General features: G+C 36.5%; 1 protein-coding gene across 1 annotated transcript in view; it reads right to left on the reverse strand.

The window, feature by feature from the left end:
* Positions 1–26,467, reverse strand: part of Lrrc7 (leucine rich repeat containing 7) — a 518,752-nt gene that overhangs the window by 115,210 nt on the left and 377,075 nt on the right. The window contains exons 9-11 of the mRNA XM_047519214.1: positions 14,645–14,719; positions 8,041–8,185; positions 2,817–2,889 (exon numbers count right to left, since the gene is read on the reverse strand). Of these exons, the coding sequence (XP_047375170.1) occupies positions 2,817–2,889; positions 8,041–8,185; positions 14,645–14,719 (293 nt within the window). The remainder of the gene's footprint in view (positions 1–2,816; positions 2,890–8,040; positions 8,186–14,644; positions 14,720–26,467) is intronic.

The raw sequence follows: 26,467 nt of genomic DNA on the forward strand, positions 1-26,467 counted from the left end.
TTCCATGCCAGTCTCAGCAACTTAGTCCCTAAGCAAGTTGTTGAGACCCTGACTTAAAATAAAAAAGAAAAAGAAAAAGAACTGGGGAAGTAGCTCAATGGTAAAGCAACTCTGGGGTCAATCTCTAGTACCAAAAAACAAACAAACAAAAAAACCCCCCAAAAAACCCCCCACAAAAAGTATAGCACATACAATTATGCAAAATATATAATATTTGATCATGATAATAAACTGTTACTGATTTGTGTATCTACTATATTATGATTTTTATCATTGTTTCAGAGTACTTCTACTTTTATAAAATAAGTTTATTATAAGATAGTATGACATGTTATGCTAGCAGCTGCCTCATATATCTTCTGTTTGTGTAAGTACACTCTATGAAGTTTGCACAATAACAAAATTGCCTAATGATGCATTTCTCAGGAAGTATCCCTAACAACAAATGATGCATGACTGTTTTATGTTCTAACAGTTTATTCTTGAGAATTCTGCCAAAAAGCAGGAAGTAGTTTCAAACACCTCATTTCTTGAACAAGTAGATTTTATAGGTTTTAAAATATGTATGTTATGGACTGAATGTTTGTTTCCTTCCAAAATTCATATATTGAAGTTCTGATCCACAATTTGATGGTATTTGCAAATGGACCCTTTGAGAAGTGATTGGTGTTAAGTCATGAAAGTAGGGGCCTCATGTTGGGAAGAGACACCAGAGAGTTTGTTCTCCCTCTTTTCCCCCATGTACACAGAAGTCACGTGAGCACATAGGAGTATAGTAACTAATTCAAGCCCAGATGGGTTCAGACTGCCACTCCCCTTGCTGGTGCCTTGGGTTCTGCACTGTGAGAAACAAGTGTCTGTTGTTTAAGTCACCCAGTCTATTGTATTTTGTTATAGTATCCCAGAGTAGGACACTATTATAATCACTTTTGCAAATAAGTATGAAACGTTTTTCTTTTTAAGAACTAGACATTTCACTCCTTCTTTATCAACTATCCTCCAATTGATGAACATGAGCTACTGTGAATACATAAATGTATTTTTGTTATTACTGTCAAAAACAACTTATAATTTATTGAAGCCTCTCTAGCACTAAGTCTTACAGTATCCTCTGAGAAACATTATTATTTCCATTTTATGAGTGAGGAAACTGTGGCTCTGAGATGTGGGTTGACTCGCCAAAGATCAATTGGTTAATGGATGGAGAAAACAGGACTGAAACCCAAGTCAAGTTCCAAGGCTTAAAACATTCCTCTGTGCCAAGCTGCCCAGGGGCAATGCAGGGCCAGAATCTGCCTTTCAAACAAGGAACCCAGGTAATTTGAATGAATACTACCACTTCCTTCCAAAAAAAAAAAAAAAAAAAAAACCCAAAATAACATTTCTTTGTCTATTTTTAGGTTATAAACCTCTTCATTTTGTCTTCAAAGAATTGTGGTTATTAGTTTATGTAAGAAATGTGAACACAAGTGGCAAAATACCCATCATGACCTTAGCAGGGATAGATGAGGTTGAATTCAGTTTCCACTGAGTATTGATTCAATGATAAAAGATTAGTATCTAAGAGTATAATTAGGAAGAACTTTTGAAAAACATCAGTCTTATAAGGAAAATTACTTTTGTGTATCCCCCCTCCCAAATAATGTTCTCTTTGCACTGGAAAAATTGAAAGAAACTGTAGACAGAATCATAAAGTATGATGTGTTATTACAATATGAGGAATGATTGAGACTTTTTCTACTTTCCAAAGTCTGAACATTTGAATTTCAATTTTGCTAAACAATTCTACTTTTTAAAAGTGAAGTTCTCCAGATCCATGGTTACCAGTGGACTTGCCAGGGACATGGGAGGGGAGAGGTGAGGGACACTCTTGCTATCTTGATTGTGGTAGGGATGGTTCTAATCTTTTATAACCATGTCAAAACTTGTTAAATTAAAGACTTGAGTATATACAGTTGGATGTCTATCAATCATACCCAATAAAGCTGTTTTTAAAAAAGTGAGGCTTTCTCTTGCCTGGTATACTCAAATTTGTTAAATTAAGAATTTATATAATTCTTCACAATGAGATGTGGGACAAGATCCTGATAACACTGCCTTATTTAATGTCAGGATAAAAAGTACATTGTATTGATTCCTGATTTCACAGAGATTTTAAACAAAAGCATTTCAGTGAAGCATTGAGAGGATAAATATTTCCTAAAGAATTTTGAACCAAATGTTAACAGCAAAAGGAAGTTATAAATGAATTTCTATAAAATGAATGGAGTGCATTTTATCCTTAAAAGACAATGTTGGATTTTTATCCTGAAGTTCTAAAAATTGCTAGCTAAGCAGATGCTTTTCTCTTTACTTCTAAAAACACTATAAGCTTCTATACATATCAAATATTATTAATTGTATAATGGCAACATATACATCCTGTAGAGTCTTAGAAAAATTGATCTAAATTTGTAAGAAATATTCAATTTTATAACTGCTAGTCAATTGAAAATATTAAATCAATACTATCTGGAAAATACCATAAAGAGTATAATTGAAAGTCTGGGTAATTGTTTTGCTGTGAAAGATATATAGATGAACATTTCTCATGATATTACATAGATGAATGCCAATGCAATGTTCAAATATAAAATTAAATGAAGATATATTATATAAAGATATGAATAACTAAATAAAATTTAGTCCAGAAGAAACTGACATAGGAACAAGATTATTGGTATCTATAGTAGAAAATGTTTTGTAGCAGAAAAGTCAATACATCCTTTCATTTCTGCCTCTAGACAGGTCGACTGATATGGAACATTGGCACTTACTTTCCGATTGTATTGGGCAGCATTGTAAGTTGATTGTCATCTACTTTTAGAGTAGTTAGTTTTTTCAACAGTCCTAAAACAGAGGATAAAGTTTATTAATACATCAGCATATTTATGACAGAAAATGTCACATAAAAGAAATCAAAGGAATCACTTGTGATGAATGATTGGCATGTTAACTGGCTGCATTCTGCTTCTATAAAACCATAAATTGATACGGTATTTGTGTGTTGTCTATTTTTGACTTTCTTGTGAAAAATTCACTCATATCAACAAGAATTCAAGAATTCAAGAACATTAATGTAGCAAACAAAACCAAACATTGTATTGATACAGATACTACTACTACATTTTCCCATCTTATTCTTCAGCAAATGGATCAGTTGAAATTTTTCATATCTGTTATTATTTAGTATTTAATTTACTCATAAGCACTAATGACTAACATTCCTGTCATGATGCAGATTGAAAACACATCTGAATAAAGCCTAACAACCATGAATGCATACTAAGGCACTGCAATGCAGTGTTCATAATGAAGGACTGGAAAATGACACCATATGACCTCATACTCTGTTTGATATCATAAATCCTTGACTCAGATCAGCATTAAGCTCAAATTTCACCATTTTGATATACCAGGAGAACCAGCCAGGAATTGAAGTTACAACTATTTCTCTTTCACTATTTGATTTAAACCCTCCAGACCTTTATGGCTTGCTCCCCTCCCAGGGTCTTAATGAGCAATAGCCACACAAGAAATTGGAGAACAGCTGCATTTGCCATAATCAACTTTCCTACCCAGTCATAACATAGACTAACGGATCAATACGGTTTAAATAGCCAAACATCTAAGAGCAAAACATTAACATTCAGTTGGTTTTGTTTTAAATTGGAAATACACCTATATGTAATAGATTGCTGTGTCCTAAAGAAAATTAGTTCTAAAAATACACTAAGTTCCATGGTCAGATATATTTTGAGAAATGCTAAATTAAACAAAAATTGCCTGGCTTTGTTTAATAAGGAAAGGAACTCTTGATATACTCATTAAACAACGTGACTTTCCAAAGTTATGTGAAATGTGTGTGTGTGTGTGTGTGTGTGTGTTGTATACAGAATATCTTGAAGAGGTATACTTTGTGAACACGCTTTCAGGTCCTATCTATCTCCTCAAGTTTTTTGAGGATTCTTTAGAGGCAAGAGTAAATCACATAACTGAAATAAAGCTGTTGTTGCACTTTAAATTTCAGTGTACTCAGTTACATTTTCTTCAGAAGCAGAGACTTTACTTCAGGGAGAGAAACATTATCAATATCGGTCTGCTGTGAGAAAATATCTACAACATTAGGAGCTTAATACGTCAACTCAAAAGCAACTGCACCTGGGAAAGAGGACAATTCATATGGTGGCAATTTATCTCTGAAGTTTAACACCCACTACTGTATTCATCTATGTTCAAAGGGTGATTGAACCATTTAGCTTCTCTAGTGCATATGATAAAATACCAACTTTGTGAATATAAAAGAACACCTGAGCTTGTCTATCAGTTGTAAATAAGGGACTATAAATTACAGTTAGATTTTTTTATGAGTTGGTAGCCCTGATCAGACAGACTATTGCTCCTGCCTGTGAGTGGTGCTAGAGGAGGGGCAACATCACTTGATTGGGCCAGAGGCTATGGGATGGATTATATAAGGCCAAACAAATGCTGCACAACCAGGTCACTAAGTTCTTCAAGAAGATCCTGTAGTCTAGAGTCACAGTGAGAAACCTTAAGGCAGGTCAGGCACTAAAGTCAAATGTTGATGCAACAGATTTTTCTGAAGATTGGAATAGGGCTCTGACCATAAGCTTCCACCCAGTGGCTCTTAACAGAAGCTTCTGCAGATTTACAATTTGAAGCAAGTTGGGCCTCCCTGCTTAGCTCCACCTCTCTGGATTTACAGGAACCTCTCTCCTTTGTGATGTGACTTTCCCACTCCTAAGCCATCCACTGGGATAGGCTGTGGACTGATTCTGAAACTTCCCTGGAAATCTGATTGTGGGCTTAGGCACCAGTCTCACTCATTGCTTATGTTTTGCTCTGCCAGATTATTCTTGTATTTCATTTTCATATTTTATCTTCTTGTACTTTCTTCTACTCCATGGGAATTAAAGTTATTTTATCCTATTCCTTCTCTCTACGCTCCCTCAACTATCTTTTTACCCTACACTCCCATTTAAGAACTTCTGGATGAAAAGGAAAATGTGGACTATCACTGCAATTTTAGCTACTTTTATCTATAAGTATGTAATTAGTATTGATGTATTCAACCTTTATGTGATTTGTTATTAAAATAATTAAAATTTACATGGCATTTACATACATTATAAAACTTAGAAAGCAAATATCTGTGCACTCTTCAAATCTAAGATAATAATAATTATTATGTTATAATAGCTGAAACTGATAGAGCACTTACTATGACAAGAACTGTTCCAAAGCAAACTTACATATATTAATTAATTTATTCCTCAAAGTAATACCATTATTCAGGTGCTACCACTACTCTCACTTAATAGATGATGAAACCAAGACAGAGAAATTACATAACTTGTCTAAGGTCACACTGCTAGTAAAGAAGAAACACTAGAATTTGAACTCAGGTAAACTGATTACAAAGCTTAATTATTAGGTGGTTAAGATAAATTATTTTGAAAAGTGAAAAATTATGTTCTCCTTTATTCGGTTTCTCTGTTTTCCAAAGAAGCTGATTACTGAAACTCTCCACCTAGAAAAGGAAAAAAGTACCCTTCATTTTCCCTGGAACCAGCACAAGAAAAGGGATTAAGCATACAGGGTTGTTGTCTGTCACCCCATTCAAACATTCCACAGCTGCAGAGGGACACAGGCCTGCTAGAAGTAAAGATTTATTTTATGTGTTATTTCCTTATATTATGAAAATTCTTATCTTTCATTCTTTTAAATGTTGGTGGTTCAATAGATAATCTCTACTCAAATAAGCAAGACAAGATGCAGTTTGCCATCCAATTAGCATCTGTGAATTATTCTAGGGCCACAGAACAGAACACTCAGTGTCCCATCCAGATATTTCTCTTGGCTAAGAAGGGAATTCTCTGAGGAAAATCAGCCTTTCTACATCTATAATCAGGTACTGTGGCAATGCTGCAGATGTACCAGTACAACTTCCCCTGCAGTTTCAATAGGGTCCAAAGACAGTTCAAAGGGTAAGCTTCTGTAACAGAATCACAAGACCCATTCAGACATGAAATGAAGGCGTCAACTGTCAGACCAAGTGCCTGCCTTTGTCTGTTTTATGCCAGCCAGGTGTCTAGACTGATATTCTCTATTACCCATAGATGCTGCCTTTCTCAGCTCAGAAAATTGGATTCCTAGTCTGCTTTCTAAAAGGAAGATATTTTAAGCAAACAATGATATCATGTTATTAATTCTTCATTTTCTACCACTGTCTTAAAATCAAACTTCCTGTGTTTTGCTTTAGATGGTTCTCAAAACCAGAATATAGTTGAACTTAAATACATATAATATGAAATGTTGGTTTTTGAAACAAGCTTAATTCATTGCATTTATTGAATTTGTTGGGATTTAAGATGAAATATCTGGTTCCAATTTTATGTTTTCCATTTCCATGATTTTTAAAAAAGTTATTCTTCTTTCTTTTTCTGTATGAATGTTTCTTTCCCCGCTTCTGCTGGTTGAGAATTATGAGTTCTATTTCTATTTAAGTAGATACATTGAGATTAACACATCTATTTTCTTGGGTCATCAATGAATTTTCTTTTTATCTCAGGTCCAGGCAGGCATTTGTTCTTCTTCAGCATAGATCCGTTCTATTATTTGATAATTATTTAAGAAGGACATACCATATGCCAGCACAGTTATCAGCACTGAAGAGGCAGTATTGAGCAAAATTAAGTTCCTTAAACACATGTCATTTTCCTATGCATTTGAAGTGGGACAGAGTGGTGGTCTAGTAGGGTCTAAAGTGATATATCATGTCGCTCTGTCATATTGACCAAAGGTTGCTCTTCTCAACCATTATACCTCCTATCTGTTACAACAAAAATCAGTATTTTCTAGACATATTCGATCACAAGTTTCATCTAGGATCTTTAATAAAAAATAGATCAGAGGGCCCATGAAAGACTTTCTGAACCAGAATTTCAGAGGTAGAGACTGGAAATGGGAAATGGTTTAATGAACCCCTCAGTTAATTTTTAATGATCAAACACGTTGGAGAAATATTGTTTTAAAATATGTGATATATAAATTAAAAAGTCAACAAATATAGAAACAAAAAAGGAAAAGGTAGACTGTGATTTTGCTCTTAACAAATGTTTCCGTCAGATTGAAATACAGGTGAAAATGAAACTAGTAATAAGATACTGAAGAAAAATGTGAGTAAATGTCTTCAAGTTTCCTGTCAACCTGGCTACTTAGGCTGAGACTTTTAGAAGCATTATTAAGTGCCAACACATACTATGCATCTATTTCAAAGATGTTAGATCCAGGGTTAAGACATTTGATGGTTACCTCTCTCACTGAGTTCTCCCACGAATAACAATAGCGAGATATCTATACAAAAGTTTTACTCATTATTTAAATTAGTCTTTCATAGCTCTACCCCTATAAAAATTTATGAACAAAAAAGGATTGAGTGCTTTCTATGTCCTTACAAACAAATCACCTGCCCTCAAGAACCTTGACAACATGCTAAAGACACTGTACCTTCTTTACAACAATAGAACCAAGAAGACATTTCATATCTATACATTTTTGTTATTCCTATATTACAACAACATTCCAAAGGCATTAAAAATAGAATGTAGCTACATCCTGTGTGTAGAAGCTACTAATACTATGGTGATATAAGGAAATACCCATCATTATCAAATTACTCTAAATTAAAGATATTTGCTCCTTACAATAACATTTTACAGCTTAGGAGATTTTCCAAGTCTTAAAGTACACCAATTCTGTAGGTTCATTTTAAATAGGAAAGCCTCCTTGAATTGGATAACTAGAGTTAACATATTTGTAAAATGCTATTTTATGCTCCTGCATAGTGAATTTGCTAATTTGCTAATTTGTTAATATCAGGCTAACAGCATATTGCCTACATTGATAAACAAACTATACTGCCAAAAAGAAAAGTGTACAATTGACATAAATATTTGTAAGAAAATATTATATTCTCACCTATTGAGTCAGGTAGCTGTTGCAACATATTCGATGATAATAAGAGGTCCTCAAGGGCTTCACATCCAGAAATATCCATGTCAACGGTTTCTATTCTGTTTTTTGACATATCCAGGTATACCAACATCTTTAACTTCCCTATAGACTTGATGACATTGCATAAACTCAGGGTTAGTTGAGAAACTTTCACAAAACATTTTAAAGTTGTCAGAACCACACTCTGGAAATATTAATTTTAAAATCAACCACAACAATAACAGGTGTTGGCAAAGACACAGAAATATTGTAACCAATCCCCATACATTTCTAGTAGGAGTGGAATATGTTGTAGTCACTTTGGAAAATGGTTTGACAGTTTCTCAAAATGTTAAACATTGAATTTCCAAATGACCCCGTAATCTCTACATATATACCTGAGAATAAAAGTGTATGTACATACAAAACCTTATACAAAGGCTCACAGATGCATTATGCACAATAGTCTAAAAGGAATAACAATGAAAACATCAACTGATGAATGGGTAAACAAAATGGAATATTTTTTGGCAATAGCAATACATAAGTATTGATATATGCTGCAGAGTGAATGAACCTCAAAAGATGCTTGTTCAGAAAGCACATAGTATAATGATTCCATTTATATTAAATAACCACAACAAAAAAGAGACAAAGTAGAGTAGGGTTGCTAGGGACAGGGTGGAGGTGGTATGGGAATGACTGCTGATGGAATCAGAGTTTCTTTCAGGAGTGATAAAAGGATTTCTAAAATTTAATGTGTTAATGTTTACATATCTATATGAGCATGCTAAAAACAACTAAAGCATATATGGTATGTGATTTATATCTCAATGAAACAGTTAAAAGACATATTTTGCATCAATGCAACTGCTAAAACAGCAATAATCTCAAACTTACTTCTGAAACAAAATGACTAATGTTGCCACTGAAATGCTGTTAATATGATGATCCTTAAAATTTAAAATGCACGAGGAAGGTTTAAAATTGGGATTTGTACTTTATTCTACTAATCAGATTCAACATTTGGTTGATTCAGCAGTCCCTATTCAGGATCTACTATGTACCAGTACCTATGCTATACACTGGAGAATATCATGGGTCAGACAGTTAGGTATGGGTAAAAATTTGTCATGATGAAGACAAAATCTCCATTCTTAAGGAGTTCACAGTAGTGAAGGAAACATTTGAGTAAATGAATAGCTCTAATACCCTGTGATAGGTACAATATAACAAGCATGTAAAAAATACCACAAAAGAACAGGAGAAGGGTTGCAAATTGCCTAGCAGATACTGCTTGTCAAGAAAGAAGAATCCCAGGAGAGAGAACAACATGCACATGCACAGAGAAAGGTGAGAAAGCATTTCCTGCTTGAGAAAGAAAGAGAAATTTAAAATGACTGGAATTGTGATGCAGTTGGGCTTACAGGAAGAAGCCAGCTGGTAAAAGGCGTTGCATGTCACATGAGGGGATGAGAACTGTCTTTCAGGTAGGAAAGCTATTTAAAAGCTTGTAAGATGGGGAACCACATCACTGGATTCATGTTTGGAAAGAATAACTTCAGGAAACCTTCACAAAGGCAGGTATGCGACTGTGGTCAGGGGCCATAAGAAGTACTATGCAGCATCCACAAGCAACTGTGAGTCAAAATAATCGAAAAAACTGCATCTGTGCTGCAGACCTACTGGGTTTTTCCTTGTCCTTATTCTTTACACAATGCAGTATAACAACTATTTATCTAGCTAGCATTTGCATTGCATCAGACATTAAAAATACTTTAGATGGTTTAACCTATATGAAAGGATGCACATAAGTCATATGAAAATATCATACCATTTTATATAAGGGATTTGAACATTTGTGGATTTAGGTCTGCCAGGGTAAGGCGTATCCTGGAACCAGTCTCCGGATAATATGAAAAGACTACTGTATAGAAGCAGCTTAGTTGTTTAGTAGTGTAGGACTTAAGGCAGCAGAAGTGAGGAAGAAGAGGGATGGGTTCAAGTAAAATTTAGAAGTGGAATGACTGGTTACTAACTGATTGCTTGGGAGGGCAGAAATCACTAGTAGTGTGGACAATGAATGAAGCGTGATCACTGAGCTCACACAAGGAGTTAGAGCAGGATGAAAGCCTTCATTTTTCTTTACTTTAGTGTGTGTTTTGCAAATAAGAAGCACAACGGTTCATCTACGTGATCTACCCATGTACACCGTACTATGTCATCTCTACTTATTTGACAGAGCATAGATGAACAAACATTAATATATACACACAAGCACACTTTTGGCACTGCACTAAGTATTTTCTATACATTTTTGTTGTCTTACTACTTCCTATTGTTGTGATTCAAATTGTGCATTACAGACCAGCAGAACTGACCTCACCTGGGAGTTTGTCGGAAAAATAGAATCTTGTGCCCACACCACACCTACTGAATCACAATCAGACTACTTTTGTCACTTTATCAGCCTACAGACTACAAAGACCATTTGATTATACTGGCAGTTCCTGAGCACCATGTCCTAATTAATCCAGTACATATTTCTAGTTCTCTCCCTCATCTCCCCAAGTGGCCACAGAAAGAGAGTACTTGGAGAGTCAGACCACAGGGCTGAGTTTTTTCCCCCTACTTAGAAATATGCCACTTGGAAAAAAAAAACTGTCACAAATAATTTTCCACCTCAAGAAATCATTGTTACCTTAACCCGCTATTCCCTTATTAAGCAATAAAAAAATGTTATATGTGTATGTGTGTTTTTCCTTTTATTGCTCCTTTATCAAGAGAACATTTCTTTCAACCTTCAAGTTTCTTTCACTAAACACAAGTCAATATATATATTTTTTGATGTAGTTTCTGAACATTCTTTTTGGAAGCAAAAGAACTCTTTGGTGTTTACTTCTGAGTCTTTCTCAATCTGTACTTTCAAATACCTTATAAAGGCATTTAAAGTCTGGTATAAAGGGCTTTGAGGAATAATGTCTCAGAGTCCTTGAGGGTGTTGAAGTGTGCCTCTGGGTGTAGAGGGGTTTGTAGATGAGCATTGGACAGCAAAGGAAAAGAGTAGAAAACACAGGTTGAAGAAGATACTGGAGTTTGTTTGAAAATAAATGTGAATTCAGTACAATGCTTAGTCATATTTTGTTTAATTAACCTTAAAATGATAGTGCCACATAGAAGAAAAAATATTTAACTGATATCTATTTGCCTCTCTGATTTATGAAAAACTGAGGAGAAAATCTAACTGTGGATGCCTGAGACCACAGTTATGATTGAAACTTATACATACCGTTTTGTGCATAAATACATAGCGATGGTAAATTTAGCTTATCAGTTAGGAACAGTAAGAGATAAACAATGAATAAATAAATACTAAATAAGTATATAATAAATGAATACAGTAAGATAAACAACAATGATGATTAAAAATATTAAATAAATAAGTCCAGACTTCCAAAATGTATTAACTCAAGGTATTATGAACTAAGCAAAAAGTGAATTTTCTTTTTTCCCATCTTAGGATACTAAATATTTAGAATTAATCATTCTCTGATGTAGGCATAAGTGCTGCCAGGTAATTGAAAAACAGCTTTTTTCTGAACCAACATTTAGAAAGCCATGGCTATTTATGGCGGGGAGGTGTGGGGTATTCCCAGAGAGGGTATAGCAAAAGGTCAAATTCAAGTGTAGTAAATAAAGGAATCTACTTAAAGTCAGCAGACTATATGAAAAATGGAGAATAGACAAATTAGGTAGTATTCTACGTTTTATAGATCTCATCGTGACCTTTCCATTTAAATAATAAATGTATCAGGGAATTTGTGGTGTGAGTTGATTTGCACAGTTGGGTTTTGGAAACATCCACCGTGATAAGTACGATGAGCCTAATTTTCACCTGTAACTTCTGTGGGTTCCATACAGACAGCTGTGGAAGCACCACCATGAACCTCTTAAGCTGGGTTGAGTCACAGATCCACCATTTGTTGGCTGCATGACCTTGGGCTAGTGACTCACCCTGTGTTTCAGATTCCTAATTTATAAATATGAAGATGGTAATGACTTATGTTATAGGGTTGTTAGGAGGATTCAAGGAGTCTACATTTGTAAAGTATCTTAAGAGTGCCTAACTCATGGCACTTGCTATGCATTTTTTAAAAAACTTGTTGAAGAAGCAAGGGTGAACTTCTTACTAGACTTGCATTGTTTCCTCAAACCTCTGCACAGGGAGTTCATAGCATCTTACCCATATTTCTCCAGGATTTATACATACATAATAGTCCCCTCTTATTTGTGGGGGATAAATTCCAAGACATTCTGTGGATGCCTGAGACCATAGTTATGATCAAAACCTATGTTTACTGTTTTGTCCATAAATACAATGCTATGGTAAAATTTAGTTTATCAGTTAGGAACAGTAAGATATAAACAATGAATTAATAAATAATAAATAAGTATATAATAAATGAATTAATATTAAGATAAACAACAATGATGGTGATGAATAAATAATAAATAAATGAACAGAGAAAACATTCAGCCTTTGGTTTTTTGGGCTTGGCCTATTTCACTTAGTAGGATATTTTCCACCTTCATCCATTTACCTGCAAATGCCATAATTTTATTCTTCTTTATGGCTGAGTAATATACCATTGTGTATATACCCACAGTTTCTTTATCCTTTCATCAATTGAAGGACATCTAGGTTGGTTCCACAATCTAGCTATTGTGAATTGAGCTGCTATGAACATTGATGTGGCTGCATCACTATAGGCTGATTTTAAGTTCTTTGGGTATAAACCAAGGAGTGGGATAGCTGGGTCAAATGGTGGGTCCATGGACAAATGTTTTCTCTGATAAGTGCATGACAATATATAATGAGGTGGGGGTGGTAGGGGGAAGAGAAGAATGAAGGAACTTTGGATGGTATAGAGGTAAATGGGGTGGAGTGGGTGGAGGACAGAAAGATAGTGGAATAAAACAAAATTACCCTATGTTTATGTATGATTACATGAATGGTGTGAATCTACATTGTGTACAACCATAGAAATGAAAAGTTGTACCCCATTTGTGTACAATGAATCAAAATGCAGTCTGTAAAAATAAAAAAGATTTTAATAAAAATAATGAGAAAATAAAAAATAAATGAACAGTAAGATAAATGATGACAACTAATGATAAAAGAGAACAATTATAACAATATACCATAATGTTAGTTAGTTAAAACTTAGGAAGTGCTTATTTCTGGAATTTTATATTTTCGAACTTCAGTTGACTATGGGTAACTTAAACTATGGAAAGAAAACTGTGGATAAAGTGTGACTACTGTATATGAATATGTACTGAATATGGCATCAATGTGAAATGGAATCCACATCTGTCTTTATTTCAATGTGCAAATTACTCAAACAAATGTATTCAAGGTCACTGAAAATATTAACTTTGCGACTCTGACATTGGCATAGTTTCTGATTGAGTTGCATTGGTAAATAACTTTTGAATAAATCAACAAATTGAGGATATGCATACTTTCCTGTTTTCTGGCCATGTTGGTAGAAGTATATCTTTTTGCTAAAAGAAGAGAACATTTTTCCCTAATTTTTTTCAGATGTTTTTCTTTCTATGGTCTCATGCTCGTTTAAACAGAGAACAAACTTCTTTTTCTTGACGCATGTGAAATCATTTTAACAAAATTTTGTCAGTACAAAAAAGGAGTAAAATTGGCTTTTGGAACATACATCTCAATTTCTGTGTTGACTGAAGAATTATTACACACCCAGCTGCCCTAGTTCTCAAATCTAGTGCCAGGAGTTCAGGGTTGGCCAAACCACAGGGAACGCGCGCGTGTGCGTGCGTGTGTGTGTGTGTGTGTGTGCGCGCGCGCATGTGCTGTGGGTGGTGAGGGCAGTGTTCTTTGGGAAGCCATTCTTTCACTAAGTGGATAAGGCAGGAGAAGTCATACTCCATGAGTTGACAGGTAAGCCAACTACTCAGGAAGTCCCATGCAACTGCCCTAGTCAAGGAAAAAAAAATGACTGTTCAACTTTTGTTTCTAATGCCATAGGATTGCTGCCATTTTCAAAAATTTAAATTTCTATTGAACATTGCCTGAATCAAGAAAGAGATTTTCATTTTGTGAAGAGTTCTAAAGATACAAGCAGAAATCATTCTCTAATTACCTGTAAGTACAAAGCTAATTTTATTCAATCCTCAGGACCCACTCCCCCTAAAAAAAGAACAAGGCTAATTTTGTAAAATAGAATGTGGTATTATATATAGTATTTTTATTTTCAAAAATAACTATGAATGTTCCCCTTTTTAAAAAGCGACTATGAAAAAAGATGAAAAATATCCTCCTAAGAGAACAAGAAAAAAATTTTCATATATTTTGCTTACCTGTAACACTCAAAGACACATTTGAATCACTCAAGGACAAATCAGTGAAAACACTTGGTGACTGAATCCATCTAGCAAGTGGTATTTTATTTTGGAATGCAGGCACTGAGACTTAAGATTTAGGATTGGTAATTATCAAATGCAACTAATGTGTAACATAAAAGTAAGACAACATGGCATAATAAAACTTACATACCCCAGGTAGTATTTGTAATGCATTATTATCCATCCACAACTCCCTTAAATTTTGTATTTGATCCAGAACTTCAGGCTAGGAGAGAGACAGAGAGAAAGGAAGAAAACAAAATGAGTTTTTCTTCTCATAAATATTAAATACTGTTCCTTAGATCTTGAGTTTTTATTTGGGAATCTGTGCTAATTCTCTAAGTATCTCTAAGTTTAATAGACCTCTAGAAAAACTGGCAGTACTTGAGGTAGCCAGCCTAGAATTATCTGGAATCAATTAGGATAACAATAATAAAAATTAAGATCTATTATTCAGACACGTTGGTCTATTCCCTTAATATCTCCCTATTATTGTTTGTATCATTAATTGTACTCTAATCACTTGATAAATTTCTTGTTATTGAAGCAGAAGACTGAGGAAATATTGCTTTGAAGTCACTAGCTACACATCCCTGTTTCTTTCCATGGTATCTGGCACATAGTAGGTTCTTTTTGTGTGTATTAACACCTTCCCCACACACAACTTCCACAGCAGTGCAGTACTATGATGTGATGATAGGCTGAGTGAGAAACTTTGACTTATTACCCTTCATTTAATGAACAAATATTTATTTGCTGAATAGTGGAATGCCTACTATGTGTAATGCACAATGAAGAGCCCACAGTAATATTACATGTAGCTCCTTCCTTGGTAGCTGATGATCTCATCCTTGATCTAGGTCTAGATCTCTTTGTCTAAATAGAGTGTGTTTAGACAAATGCTTCTAGATAATTAAAACTCAAGGTAATGTGAGAGGAAAGAACAGCTTAGAGAAGTGCAGAGAAGGAATGAGAGAACACAATCAAGCTGTAACATGCAGTGCATAGACACACATTCCCTAATTAGGAGCTCTCTCTAAATTCTGCCTCCTGGACAGCAGAATATCTAGAAGGATAGAGGCTGCTGTTAAACTGCCAGCATCGCTTCTCTTCTGGTGGCGGCCTTTACTGAACTTCTTTCCAGAAGTCATCCCCTTCTTCACTGTTAGGCTACGTGCCTCCTTTGAAGCAGATTCCTTTTTACCACTCTGTGGGATGATGAAGGCCTGAACTGTTAGTGCACTGTATTTACCTGGCCACAGGGACTGATTCAAAGATGGAATCTGACTAATTCACAACTACAGAAAGCTATGAATCTTTGGGACTTCCTGAGGTACTTTACATATGAGGGAAGAGGAGAATCTATCTAAGGATGGAGTCTTTTCAGAGAACCCAGAGCTAAAAGATGGATCCTTGAGAACACCATTTTATCTTGGAGTTAAGTCAAATTTGAAACTAGATTTTCTGTTTTTTTTTTAATCTGAAATAATTATTACTTATTGGAAGAATATAGTACAAATATGGTTCAATATAATTTGGGGCTTAAATAGGAATTCAGTGCATTTTATGGAATATTGATGGAAAAGAATAGAATTTTTATCAAAGTACCATAAATTGGAAATTATAGGCCAGTGAAGGTTACATACATATCCTTGACCACTAGGAAGGTTTCAGAGATCTATTTTGGAGCTAATCTCTGATCCCTTTAGCTTGGAATTGCCATGGAATATGGTAGAATTCCTGGGAAAAGTTTCCTTTATAACAAGGATAAAAGTTAGAGACAAGGTATTCTGCTGTAGAATCAGATCCATGTCAGTAAGTATGAGGAACTTTTTTAAATTTAATTTATTTTGATTCATTGTACACAAATGGGGTATAACTTTTCATTTCTCTGGTTGTACACGATGTGGAGTCATACCATTCATGTAATCATACATGTACACAGGGTAATGATGTTTGTCCCATTCCATTATCTTTTCTTTCTGCTGCCCCCACCCTACCCCTCATTTCCCTCTATACAATCCAATGTTCCTCCATTCTTCCCTTGCCCCCTGCCTCTGTTGTGTGTCAGCAACCACTTATCAGAGAAAACATTCAAACTTTGCTTTTTTTGGGATTGGTTTATTTCACTTAGTATGATATTCTCTAGCTCTATCCATTTACCTGCAAATGCCATAATTTTCTTCTTCTTTTTTTATGTAGGAAGATATTCACACTTTCACTTATAAGGAGCAAGCAATGAACTACCAACCCCACTATATGTTAGGCTGGGCAAGGATGGAAAATATGTTATATTTAGGAAAATTACTCTTGACATGCAAAGGCTTTGAGGCAGAGGACTGGCAAGCAACAGACTGGCCACTTAGAGAAAATGAGTTATGTGGTGCAGTTTTCCCTTAGCCTAGGCATTATGCAGAAGGAGAAGGAAATGTGTTTATTGGGTAAGGTTCAACAAAATCCTTACATGTATATAATGTATACATTAGGACAGAGGTTAATGTAAAAATGTGTGTTCAGGGTAGACAAGATTATGCTGAATAAATCCTTTAGTAAATACATCCTGAAATCTCAGTGACTTAACAGGCTTACTTTCCACTCCTACTACATGTTCAGTATGGGTTTATTCCTCACATTCTTGTGGTATCATCGACCATTGTCTCAAGACTTCCAAAAGAGTCAAAGCAGGGGAAAAGAGAGTGAGGAAAACTCATCACTGCTCTTAAAGATGTTGGGCTGGGAGTGAAATAGATCACGTATGTTCACAGCCCATTGTCTAGAAAATGAGGTGACTCCAATCTAAGGGCAAGGAAGGTTGAGGAGTGTAGGGAAATTCATGGAATGTTTGGAGAACACTGCTATCTCTGTCACACAATAACACTATACAAAAAAGCAAATGATAAGAATGAATGCACAGAGCTTTTGTAATTGATCCATCCTGTAACTAAGTAAATAAGTACTTATTAAACATTTTCTAAGTTCTAGACATTGCACTAGAATCATATGTATAGTGCAGCCTCTGTCCTTTAAGAAACCCACACTCTAGTTATGAAGCAAAGAGTAAATATATAATATTATGGGAACATAAAGGTGGTGGGGGATCTATCTGCTTTAGGAATTCTCTGGGGGAGAATTCACAGAGCTGAGGTGAGAAGGAGTTGGCCAGTAGAGAAGGCAGGAAAGGAAGTACCTTTGGTCAGAAGCACACTGATGAGAAATAACATGAGATATGACTAGAAGGACAGGCAGTTTGACTCACTTAAGTTTGAGACAGAGTGAGTAGTAGGAAGTGAGGCAGCAAAGGAAAACAAGGATTTACAAAGACCTCATTTTTTTTTTAAAGGAGATGGGACTCTATTGCATGAGTGAAGCAGCACCACTAGTAGGAAGTGATTTTGACAGAGTAGTGTTTTTATTTATAGATGTCTAATATTATATATATGAAACTCTAAACTGATACAAAGAAGAAAAAAAAATTAGGACAGGAAAACAGATTATGGTTGTAATGAAAGAGATAATAAGGAATAAAGAGAAGTTGGATTAAGGAACTGTATAGAAGATAAAAATGGTAGGACTTGGTGACTGGATACAGGAGTGAGGTGAGTGAGTCATACATGTCTCTTAGATTTTCAGCATGTTTTGATGCCACTAACGGAGATACAGAAATTCAGGCAAAAGCAGATACATTCCAGAGACTGAACTCATGTTTGATCATGATTAGCTTTAAGTTCCTGTGGGACATAGGTGGAGATGTCCAGGAATCAGCTGGTTATTAAAATCTGAAGCTTAGGAAATTGGTCTGAGTTGGAGATAAGACTTAAGAATTTTGTGGAAGTCTAAAGCCATGAGGATAACATCTTCATGGGAAATGTGAGGGATGCAGAAGTACAGCTGACAGAGGAAGGTGCCTTGAGTAACACTAAGCCCCGAGGGCTGAAAACAGGAGTTTTCACTGGAGAAGCCAAGAAGAAGCGAAGTCCAGGAGAGTATGTGGTTATTTGAGTCCACTGACTCAAGCTGAGTCCATTGACTCAAGGAATAAGAGAACAAAAGTATCATATGTAGGATAGGTGTATGGTCAAATAAAAGATTGAAGATATTCACTCAGTTTGGAAACAGCAGGCCATTGATAGTCTTGGTATAGTCATCTCAGGTACTAACTATATTATGCTGGGTTTAAGATAAATAAGAAGAAAATAAGTGGGTACAACACAGGTAGAATATTCTATATTTTTAACTAGCTGTGTGACTTTGTTTTTTTATTTTATTGGTTCTTTTTAGTTATACATGGCAGTAGGATCCATTTTGATGTACTTATACAAGTATGGGATATATCTTATTCTAATTAGGACCCCAGTCTTGTGGATAGACACAACAATGGTGAGATTCACTGTGGTGTGTTCATATATGAGCATAGGAAAGTTATATCTGATTCATTCTACTGTCTTTTCTTCTCCTATTACCCCTCCCTTCCCTTCATTCATTCCCCTTTGTCTGATGCAGTGAACTTCTATTTTTACCCTCCCCCATCCCCCCATTGTGTGTTAGCATCCACTTATTAGAGAGAACATTTGACCTTTGGATTTCAGCGATTGGCTTATTTCACTTAGCATGATAGTCTCTAGATCCATCCATTTATGGGCAAATATCATAAAGTCATTCTTCTTTATGGCTGAGTAATACTCTATCATCTATATATACCACACTTTATCCATTCATCTGTTAAAGGACACCTAGGTTGGCTCCATAGCTTAGCTATTGCGAATTGTGCTGCTACAAATGTTGATGTGGCTGTGTCATTGTAGTGTGCTGATTTTAAATACTTTGGATATATACCAAAAAGTGGGATAACTGGATCAAATGGTGATTCCATCCCTTGTATTTTGAGGAATTTTTTTTTTAATTGTAAACAAATGGGATACATGTTGTTTCTCTGTTTGTACATGGCGTAAAGGCATACCATTTGTGTAATCATAAATTTACATAGGGTAATGTTGTTTGATTCATTCTGCTATTTTTTCCCTTCCCCCCCACCCCTCCCACCCCTCGTATTCCACTATACAGTCCTTCCTTCCTCCATTCTTGCCCCCTCCCTAAACCTAACTCTAACCCTAACACTAACCCCTCCCACCCCCCATTATGTGTCATCATCCACTTATTAGCGATATCATTCGTCCTTTGGTTTTTTGAGATTGGCTTATTCACTTACCATGATATTCTCCAATTTCATCCATTTGCCTGCAAATGCCATAATTTTATCATTCTTTATGGCTGAGTAATATTCTATTATATATATATGCCACAGTTTCTTTATCCATTCATCAACTGAAGGGCATCTAGGTTGGTTCCACAATCTGGCTATTGTGAACTGAGCAGCTATGAACATTGATGTGGCTGTATCTCTGTAATATGCTGATTTTAAATCCTTTGGGTATAGGCCAAGGAGTGGGATAGCTAGGTCAAATGGTGGTTCCATTCCAAGTTTTCTAAGGAGTCTCCACACTGCTTTCCAGAGTGGCTGCACTAGTTTGCAGCCCCACCAGCAATGTATGAGTGTACCTTTCTCCCCACATCCTCGCCAATACCTATTGTTGCTTGTATTCTTGATAATCGCCATTCTAACTGGGGTGAGATGGAATCTTAGGGTGGTTTTGATTTGCATTTCTCTTATTACTAGAGACGTTGAACATTTTTCCATATGTTTGTTGATTGCTTGTAGATCTTCTTCTGTGAAGTGTCTATTCATTTCCTTAGCCCATTTGTCGATTGGATTATTTGCATTCTTGGTGTAGAGTTTTTTGAGTTCTTTATAGATTCTGGAGATTAGTGCTCTATCTGAAGTATGATTGGCAAAGATTTTCTCCCACTCTGTAGGCTCTTTCTTCCCACTGCTGATAGTTACCTTTGCTGAGAGAAAGCTTTTTAGTTTGAATCTATCCCAGTTATTGATTCTTGCTTTTATTTCTTGTGCTATGGGAGTCCTGTTGAGGAAGTCTGGTCCTAAGCCGATATGTTGAAGCTCTGGACCTACTTTTTCTTCTATAAGATGCAAGGTCTCTGGTCTGATTCCAAGGTCCTTAATCCATTTTGAGTTTAGTTTCATGCATGGTGAGAGATATGGGTTTAGTTTCATTCTGTTGCATATGGATTTCCAATTCTCCCAGCACCATTTGTTCAAGAGGCTATCTTTTCTCCATTGCATATTTTTGGCACCTTTGTCTAGTATGAGAAAATTGTATTTATTTGGGTTTGTGTCCGTGTCCTCTATTCTGTACCATTGATCCACCTTTCTATTTTGGTACCAATACCATGCCGTTTTTGTTACTATTGCTTTGTAGTAGAGTTGAAGATCTGGTATTGCTATACCCCCTGCTTCACTCTTTCTGCCAAGGATTGCTTTAGCTATTCTGGGTTTTTTATTCTTCCAGATGAATTTCATAATTGCTTGCTCTATTTCTGTAAGGTACATCATTGGGATTTTAATTGGAATTGCCTTGAATCTGTATAGCACTTTTGGTAGTATGGCCATTTTAACAATATTAATTCTTCCTATCCAAGAACATGGGAGATCTTTCCATCTTCTAAGGTTTTCTTGAATTTCTTTCTTTAGTGTTCTGTAGTTCTCATTGTAGAGGTCTTTCACCTCTTTTGTGAGATTGATTCCCAAGTATTTTATTTTTTTCGATGCTATTGTGAATGGGGTAGTTTTCCTAATTTCTCTTTCTGAAGATTCATCACTTATGTATAAAAATGCCTTAGATTTATGTGCATTGATCTTATATCCCGCTACTTTACTGAATTCACTTATGAGATCTAAAAGTTTTCTGGTGGAATTCCCAGGTTCCTCTAAGTATATAATCATATCATCAGCAAATAGGGATAGTTTGAGTTCTTCTTTTCCTATTCATATCCCTTTAATTTCTTTGGTCTGTCTAATTGCTCTGGCTAGAGTTTCAAGGACGATATTGAAAAGAAGTGGTGAAAGAGGGCATCCCTGCCTTGTTCCAGTTTTTAGGGGGAATGCTTTCAGTTTTTCACCATTTAGAATGATATTAGCCATGGGCTTAGCATAGATGGCCTTTACAATGTTAAGGAATGTTCCCACTATCACTATTTTTTCTAGTGTTGTGAGCATGAAGGGTTGCTGTATTTTATCAAATGCTTTTTCTGCATCTATTGAAATAATCATGTGATTCTTGACTTTAAGTCTGTTGATATGGTGAATTACATTTATTGATTTCCTGATGTTGAACCAACCTTGTATCCCTGGGATGAAACCCACTTGATCATGGTGCACTATCTTTTTAATATGTTTTTGTATGCGATTTGCTAAAATTTTGTTGAGAATTTTTGTGTCAATGTTCATTAAGGATATTGGTCTGAAATTTTCTTTCCTGGATGTGTCTTTGTCTGGTTTAGGTATCAGGGTAATGTTGACTTCATAGAATGAGTTTGGGAGGGTTCCCTCCTCTTCTATTTTATGGAATACTTTGAGAAGTATTGGAATGAGCTCTTCTTTAAAGGTTTTGTAGAACTCGGCTGAGAACCCATCTGGTCCTGGACTTTTCTTTGTTGGGAGGCTTTTGATGACTTCTTCTATTTCATTACTTGAAATCGGTCTATTTAAATTGTGTATGTCCTCCTTGTTCAGTTTAGGCAATTCATATGTCTCTAGAAACCTGTTGATGTCTTCGAAATTTTCTATTTTGTTGGAGTATAGATTTTCAAAATAGCTTCTAATTATGTTTTGTATTTCAGTCGTGTCTGTTGTGATATTTCCTTGTTCATTCCGAATTTTAGTGATTTGGGTTTTCTCTCGTCTTCTCTTTGTTAGTGTGGCTAAAGGTTTATCAATTTTGTTTAATTTTTCGAAGAACCAACTATTTATTTTGTCAATTTTTTGTATTGTTTCTTTTGTTTCAATTTCGTTGATTTCAGCTCTGAGTTTAACTATTTCCTGTCTTCTACTACTTTTGGTGTTGGTCTGTTCTTCTTTTTCTAGGGCTTTGAGCTGTAGTGTTAGGTCATTTATTTGTTGAGTTTTACTTCTTTTATTCAATGCGCTCCATGAAATAAGTTTTCCTCTAAGTACTGCTTTCATAGGGTCCCAGAGATTTTGATATGATGTTTCTTTGTTCTCATTTACCTCTAAGAATTTTTTAATTTCCTTCCTAATATCTTCCGTTATCCATTCATCATATAATAGCATATTGTTTAATCTCCAGGTGTTGGAGTAGTTTCTGTTTTTTACTCTTTCATTTATTTCTAACTTCAATCCATTATGATCTGATAGAATACAAGGTAATGTCTCTATCTTCTTGTATTTGCTAACATTCGCTTTGTGGAATAATATATGGTCTATTTTAGAGAAGGATCCATGTGCTGCTGAGAAGAAAGTGTATTCGCTCTTGGTTGGATGGTATATTCTATAAATGTCTGTTAAGTCTAAATTATTGATTGTGTTATTGAGATCTATGGTTTCTTTGTTCAATTTTTGTTTGGAAGATCTGTCCAGTGGTGAGAGAGGCGTGTTAAAATCACCTAGTATTATTGTGTTACGGTCTATTTGGTTTCTAAAATTGAGAAGGATTTGTTTGACATACATGGATGAGCCACTGTTTGGGGTAGAGATGTTTATGATTGTTATATCTTGCTGATTTATGGTTCCCTTAAGCAGTATGAAATGTCCTTCTTTATCCCTTCTGACTAACTTTGGCTTGAAATCCACATTATCTGAAAGGAGGATGGACACTCCAGCTTTTTTGCTGAGTCCATGTGCATGGTATGTTTTTCCCATCCTTTCACCTTTAGTCTATGGGTATCTCTTTCTATGAAGTGAGTCTCTTGCAGGCAACATATTGTTGGATCTTTCCTTTTAATCCAATCTGCCAGTCTGTGTCTTTTGATTGATGAATTCAGGCCATTAACATTCAGGGTTATTATTGAGATATGATTTGTGTTCCCGGTCATTTGGTTCATTTTTTAAATTTTATTTATTTATTTATTTGTTTATTTGACACACCTTGGTTCCTCCTTTATTTGACAGTTCCTTTAGGATAATTCCTCCCTTTGCTGATTTGCTTCTTTATTTTTTATCTCTTCCTCATGGAATATTTTGCTGAGAATGTTCTGTAATGCTGGCTTTCTTTTTGTAAATTCTTTTAGCTTTTGTTAATCATGGAATGATTTTATTTCATCGTCAAATTTGAAGGTAAGCTTTGCTGGGTATAAGATTCTTGGTTGGCATCCATTTTCTTTCAGAGCTTGAAAAATGTTGTTCCAGGCCCTTGTAGCTTTTAGGGTCTGGATTGAAAAATCTGCTGATACCCGTATTGGTTTCCACCTGAATGTAATTTGGTTCTTTTCTCTCACAGCCTTTAAAATTCTGTCTTTATTTTGTATGTTAGGTATTTTCATTATAATGTGCCTTGGTGTGGGTCTGTTGTAATTTTGTGTATTTGGAGTCCTATAAGCCTCTTGAACTTGATTTTCCATTTCATTCTTCAGATTTGGGAAATTTTCTGATATTATTTCATTGAATAGATTTTCATTCCTTTGGTTTGTTTCTCTAAGCCTTCCTCAATCCCAATAATTCTCAAATTTGGCCTTTTCATGATATCCCATAGTTCTTGGAGATTCTGTTGATGATTTCTTACCATCTTCTCTGTTTGTTCAACTTTGTTTTCAAGGTTAAATATTTTGTCTTCAATGTCTGAGTTTCTGTCTTCCAGGTGTTCTAGCCTATTGGTTATGCTTTCTATGGTGTTCTTAATTTGGTTTATTGTTTCCTTCATTTCAAGGATTTCTGTTTGGTTTTTTTTCAATATCTCTAACTCTTTATTGAAATGATCTTTTGCTTCCTGTATTTGCTCTTTTAACTGTCGATTGGTGTGATCATTCAATGCCTGCATTTGCTCTTTCATCTCATCATTCAATGTCTGCATTTGCTCTTTCATCTCATCGTTTGCTTCCCTGATCATTTTAATTATGTACATTCTGAACTCCCTTTCTGTCATTTCTTCTGCCATGCTGTCGTTGAATTTTATTGATGTAACATCTAGATTTGTTTGGGGCATTTTCTTCCCTTGTTTTCTCATATTGTTCAGGAATCAGTGGGTCATTAAGATATTGCAGATTTCCTCTATTGACTTATAATGTCCCTGAAGATTGCTAGTATATCCCCTCTTATCCTTCAGTAGCCTGAAGTCTTGGAGGAAGTTGATAATGCGGTGCTCCACAAGGAAGCTGCCTCTCTAGGGTTGGTGACCCTCAGGTGGGGTATATTCCCTGATAATGGGCAGAGGTGCCTCCACTTGTTGACCAATGGTCATCCAAAGAGGAATTAGGCTGCAGGCTGAGGCAAGGCCTGTTTGAACCTGTGTCTTTGGTTTTACCGTCCTTGTGGGAAAACCTCACCCGGCAGGGAAGGCTCACCCGGTGGGGAGGTCTCGCTGGTCATTTCCCCTCCTAGAGGTTCCCCTCAATCTACAACTACCGCCTGGGCTGGGCTGTCTTCCTCTGCAACGTTCCCAGGGGCCCGGACCTACCTCCTGGGCCTGGGAGCCTCACACTTCGCAGACGTGTCTCCTTAGGCTGCCTCTCCTCAGAGAATCTGCCCGCAGTCCTGGAAACTTCGCTCTGCCCCTAGGCGTGTCTCTGTGCGGCTCTTCCACCAAGAAGCCAGTCCTGGGACCCTGCTCTGCACCTAATCTCCTGGCTATGCGGCCCCTCCTCTGAGCTGCCACCTGGAGCTCCGTACAATAGCTCCGAGACCCAGAGACCCGCCACACACCTCTTCCTCTGGACAGCTGCCCGGTTTCCAACGCAGTCACTAGGAGTCCAAGCAACTCACTTCGCGTCTCCTCCACCCGCCAACCGCCCGTAGCCCTAGGCAGTCACTCCGAGTCCAAGTGAACCGCCCTGTTCCTCCTCCTCCTCGGGGTAGCCCCCCAGGTGTTCAGGAGTGGTCGCTCGGAGACCAAGCGACCCACCACGCTCCTCCTCCAGGCAGGCCACCGGTGTTCAGGAGCGGTTGCTTTGAGTCCAAACAACTCACCACTTGCCTCCTCCTCTGGCAACCGCCTGTGGCTCTGATGCAGTCACTCCTAGACCAAGCGACCTGCCGCACTCTTCCTCTTCCTCCGGGCAACCCCCCGGTGTTCAGAAGCGGTTGTTCTGAGTCCAAACAGCTCGCCACTCAGCTCCTCCTCTGGCAGCCGCCCGGAGCCCCAGTGGTTGCTCCGAGTCCAAGCGCTGTGCTGAGCCGCCTCCTCTACGATGATCCCAGTTGTCCGTGTTTACCGCTCCAGTGGGGGGAGGGGTGTCTCGCCGGGCAACTCTACTTCACAAAGTTCCCTGTGTTCTGGGGCTACCGCCCATCCGGGACGCCTCCCCAACGGGAGAGACTCACCCGGCGGCTTTGAGTTGGTCCAAAGTCTCTCACTATCTCCTCTTTTGAATCCTGCATCCTGGAGCAACATGAAATGCAGCCGCCCTCTAGTCCGCCATCTTGAAAAAAACTTGAGGAATCTTCATACTGCTTTCAAGAGTGGTTGAACCACTTGCAGGCCAACCACAATGTGTGAGTGTATCCTTTTCCCCACATCCTTGCCAACATTTATTGTTACTTGTTTTTTGATAATTGCTATTCTGATGGAGTGAGATGGAATCTCAATGTAGTTTTAATTTGCATTTCTCTAATTGCTAAGTATGTTGAATATTTTTCATATATTTGTTGACCATTCATATTTGTTTTTTTGAGAAGAGTCTCTTTAGTTACTTTGCCCATTAATTGATTGGGTTATTTAAGTTTTTTAAGTTCTTTATATATCCTGGAAATTAATGCCCTATCTGAGGTGCAGGTTGCAAACATTTTCTCCCATTCCATAGGCTCTCTCTTCATGCTCTTGATTGCTTCCTTTGCTGTGAGGAAGCTTTTTAGTTTGATTCCAACCCATTAATTGATTTTTGATTTTAC

This window comes from Sciurus carolinensis, chromosome 1, assembly GCF_902686445.1.
Source record: "Sciurus carolinensis chromosome 1, mSciCar1.2, whole genome shotgun sequence".
Classification (NCBI taxonomy): domain Eukaryota; kingdom Metazoa; phylum Chordata; class Mammalia; order Rodentia; family Sciuridae; genus Sciurus; species Sciurus carolinensis.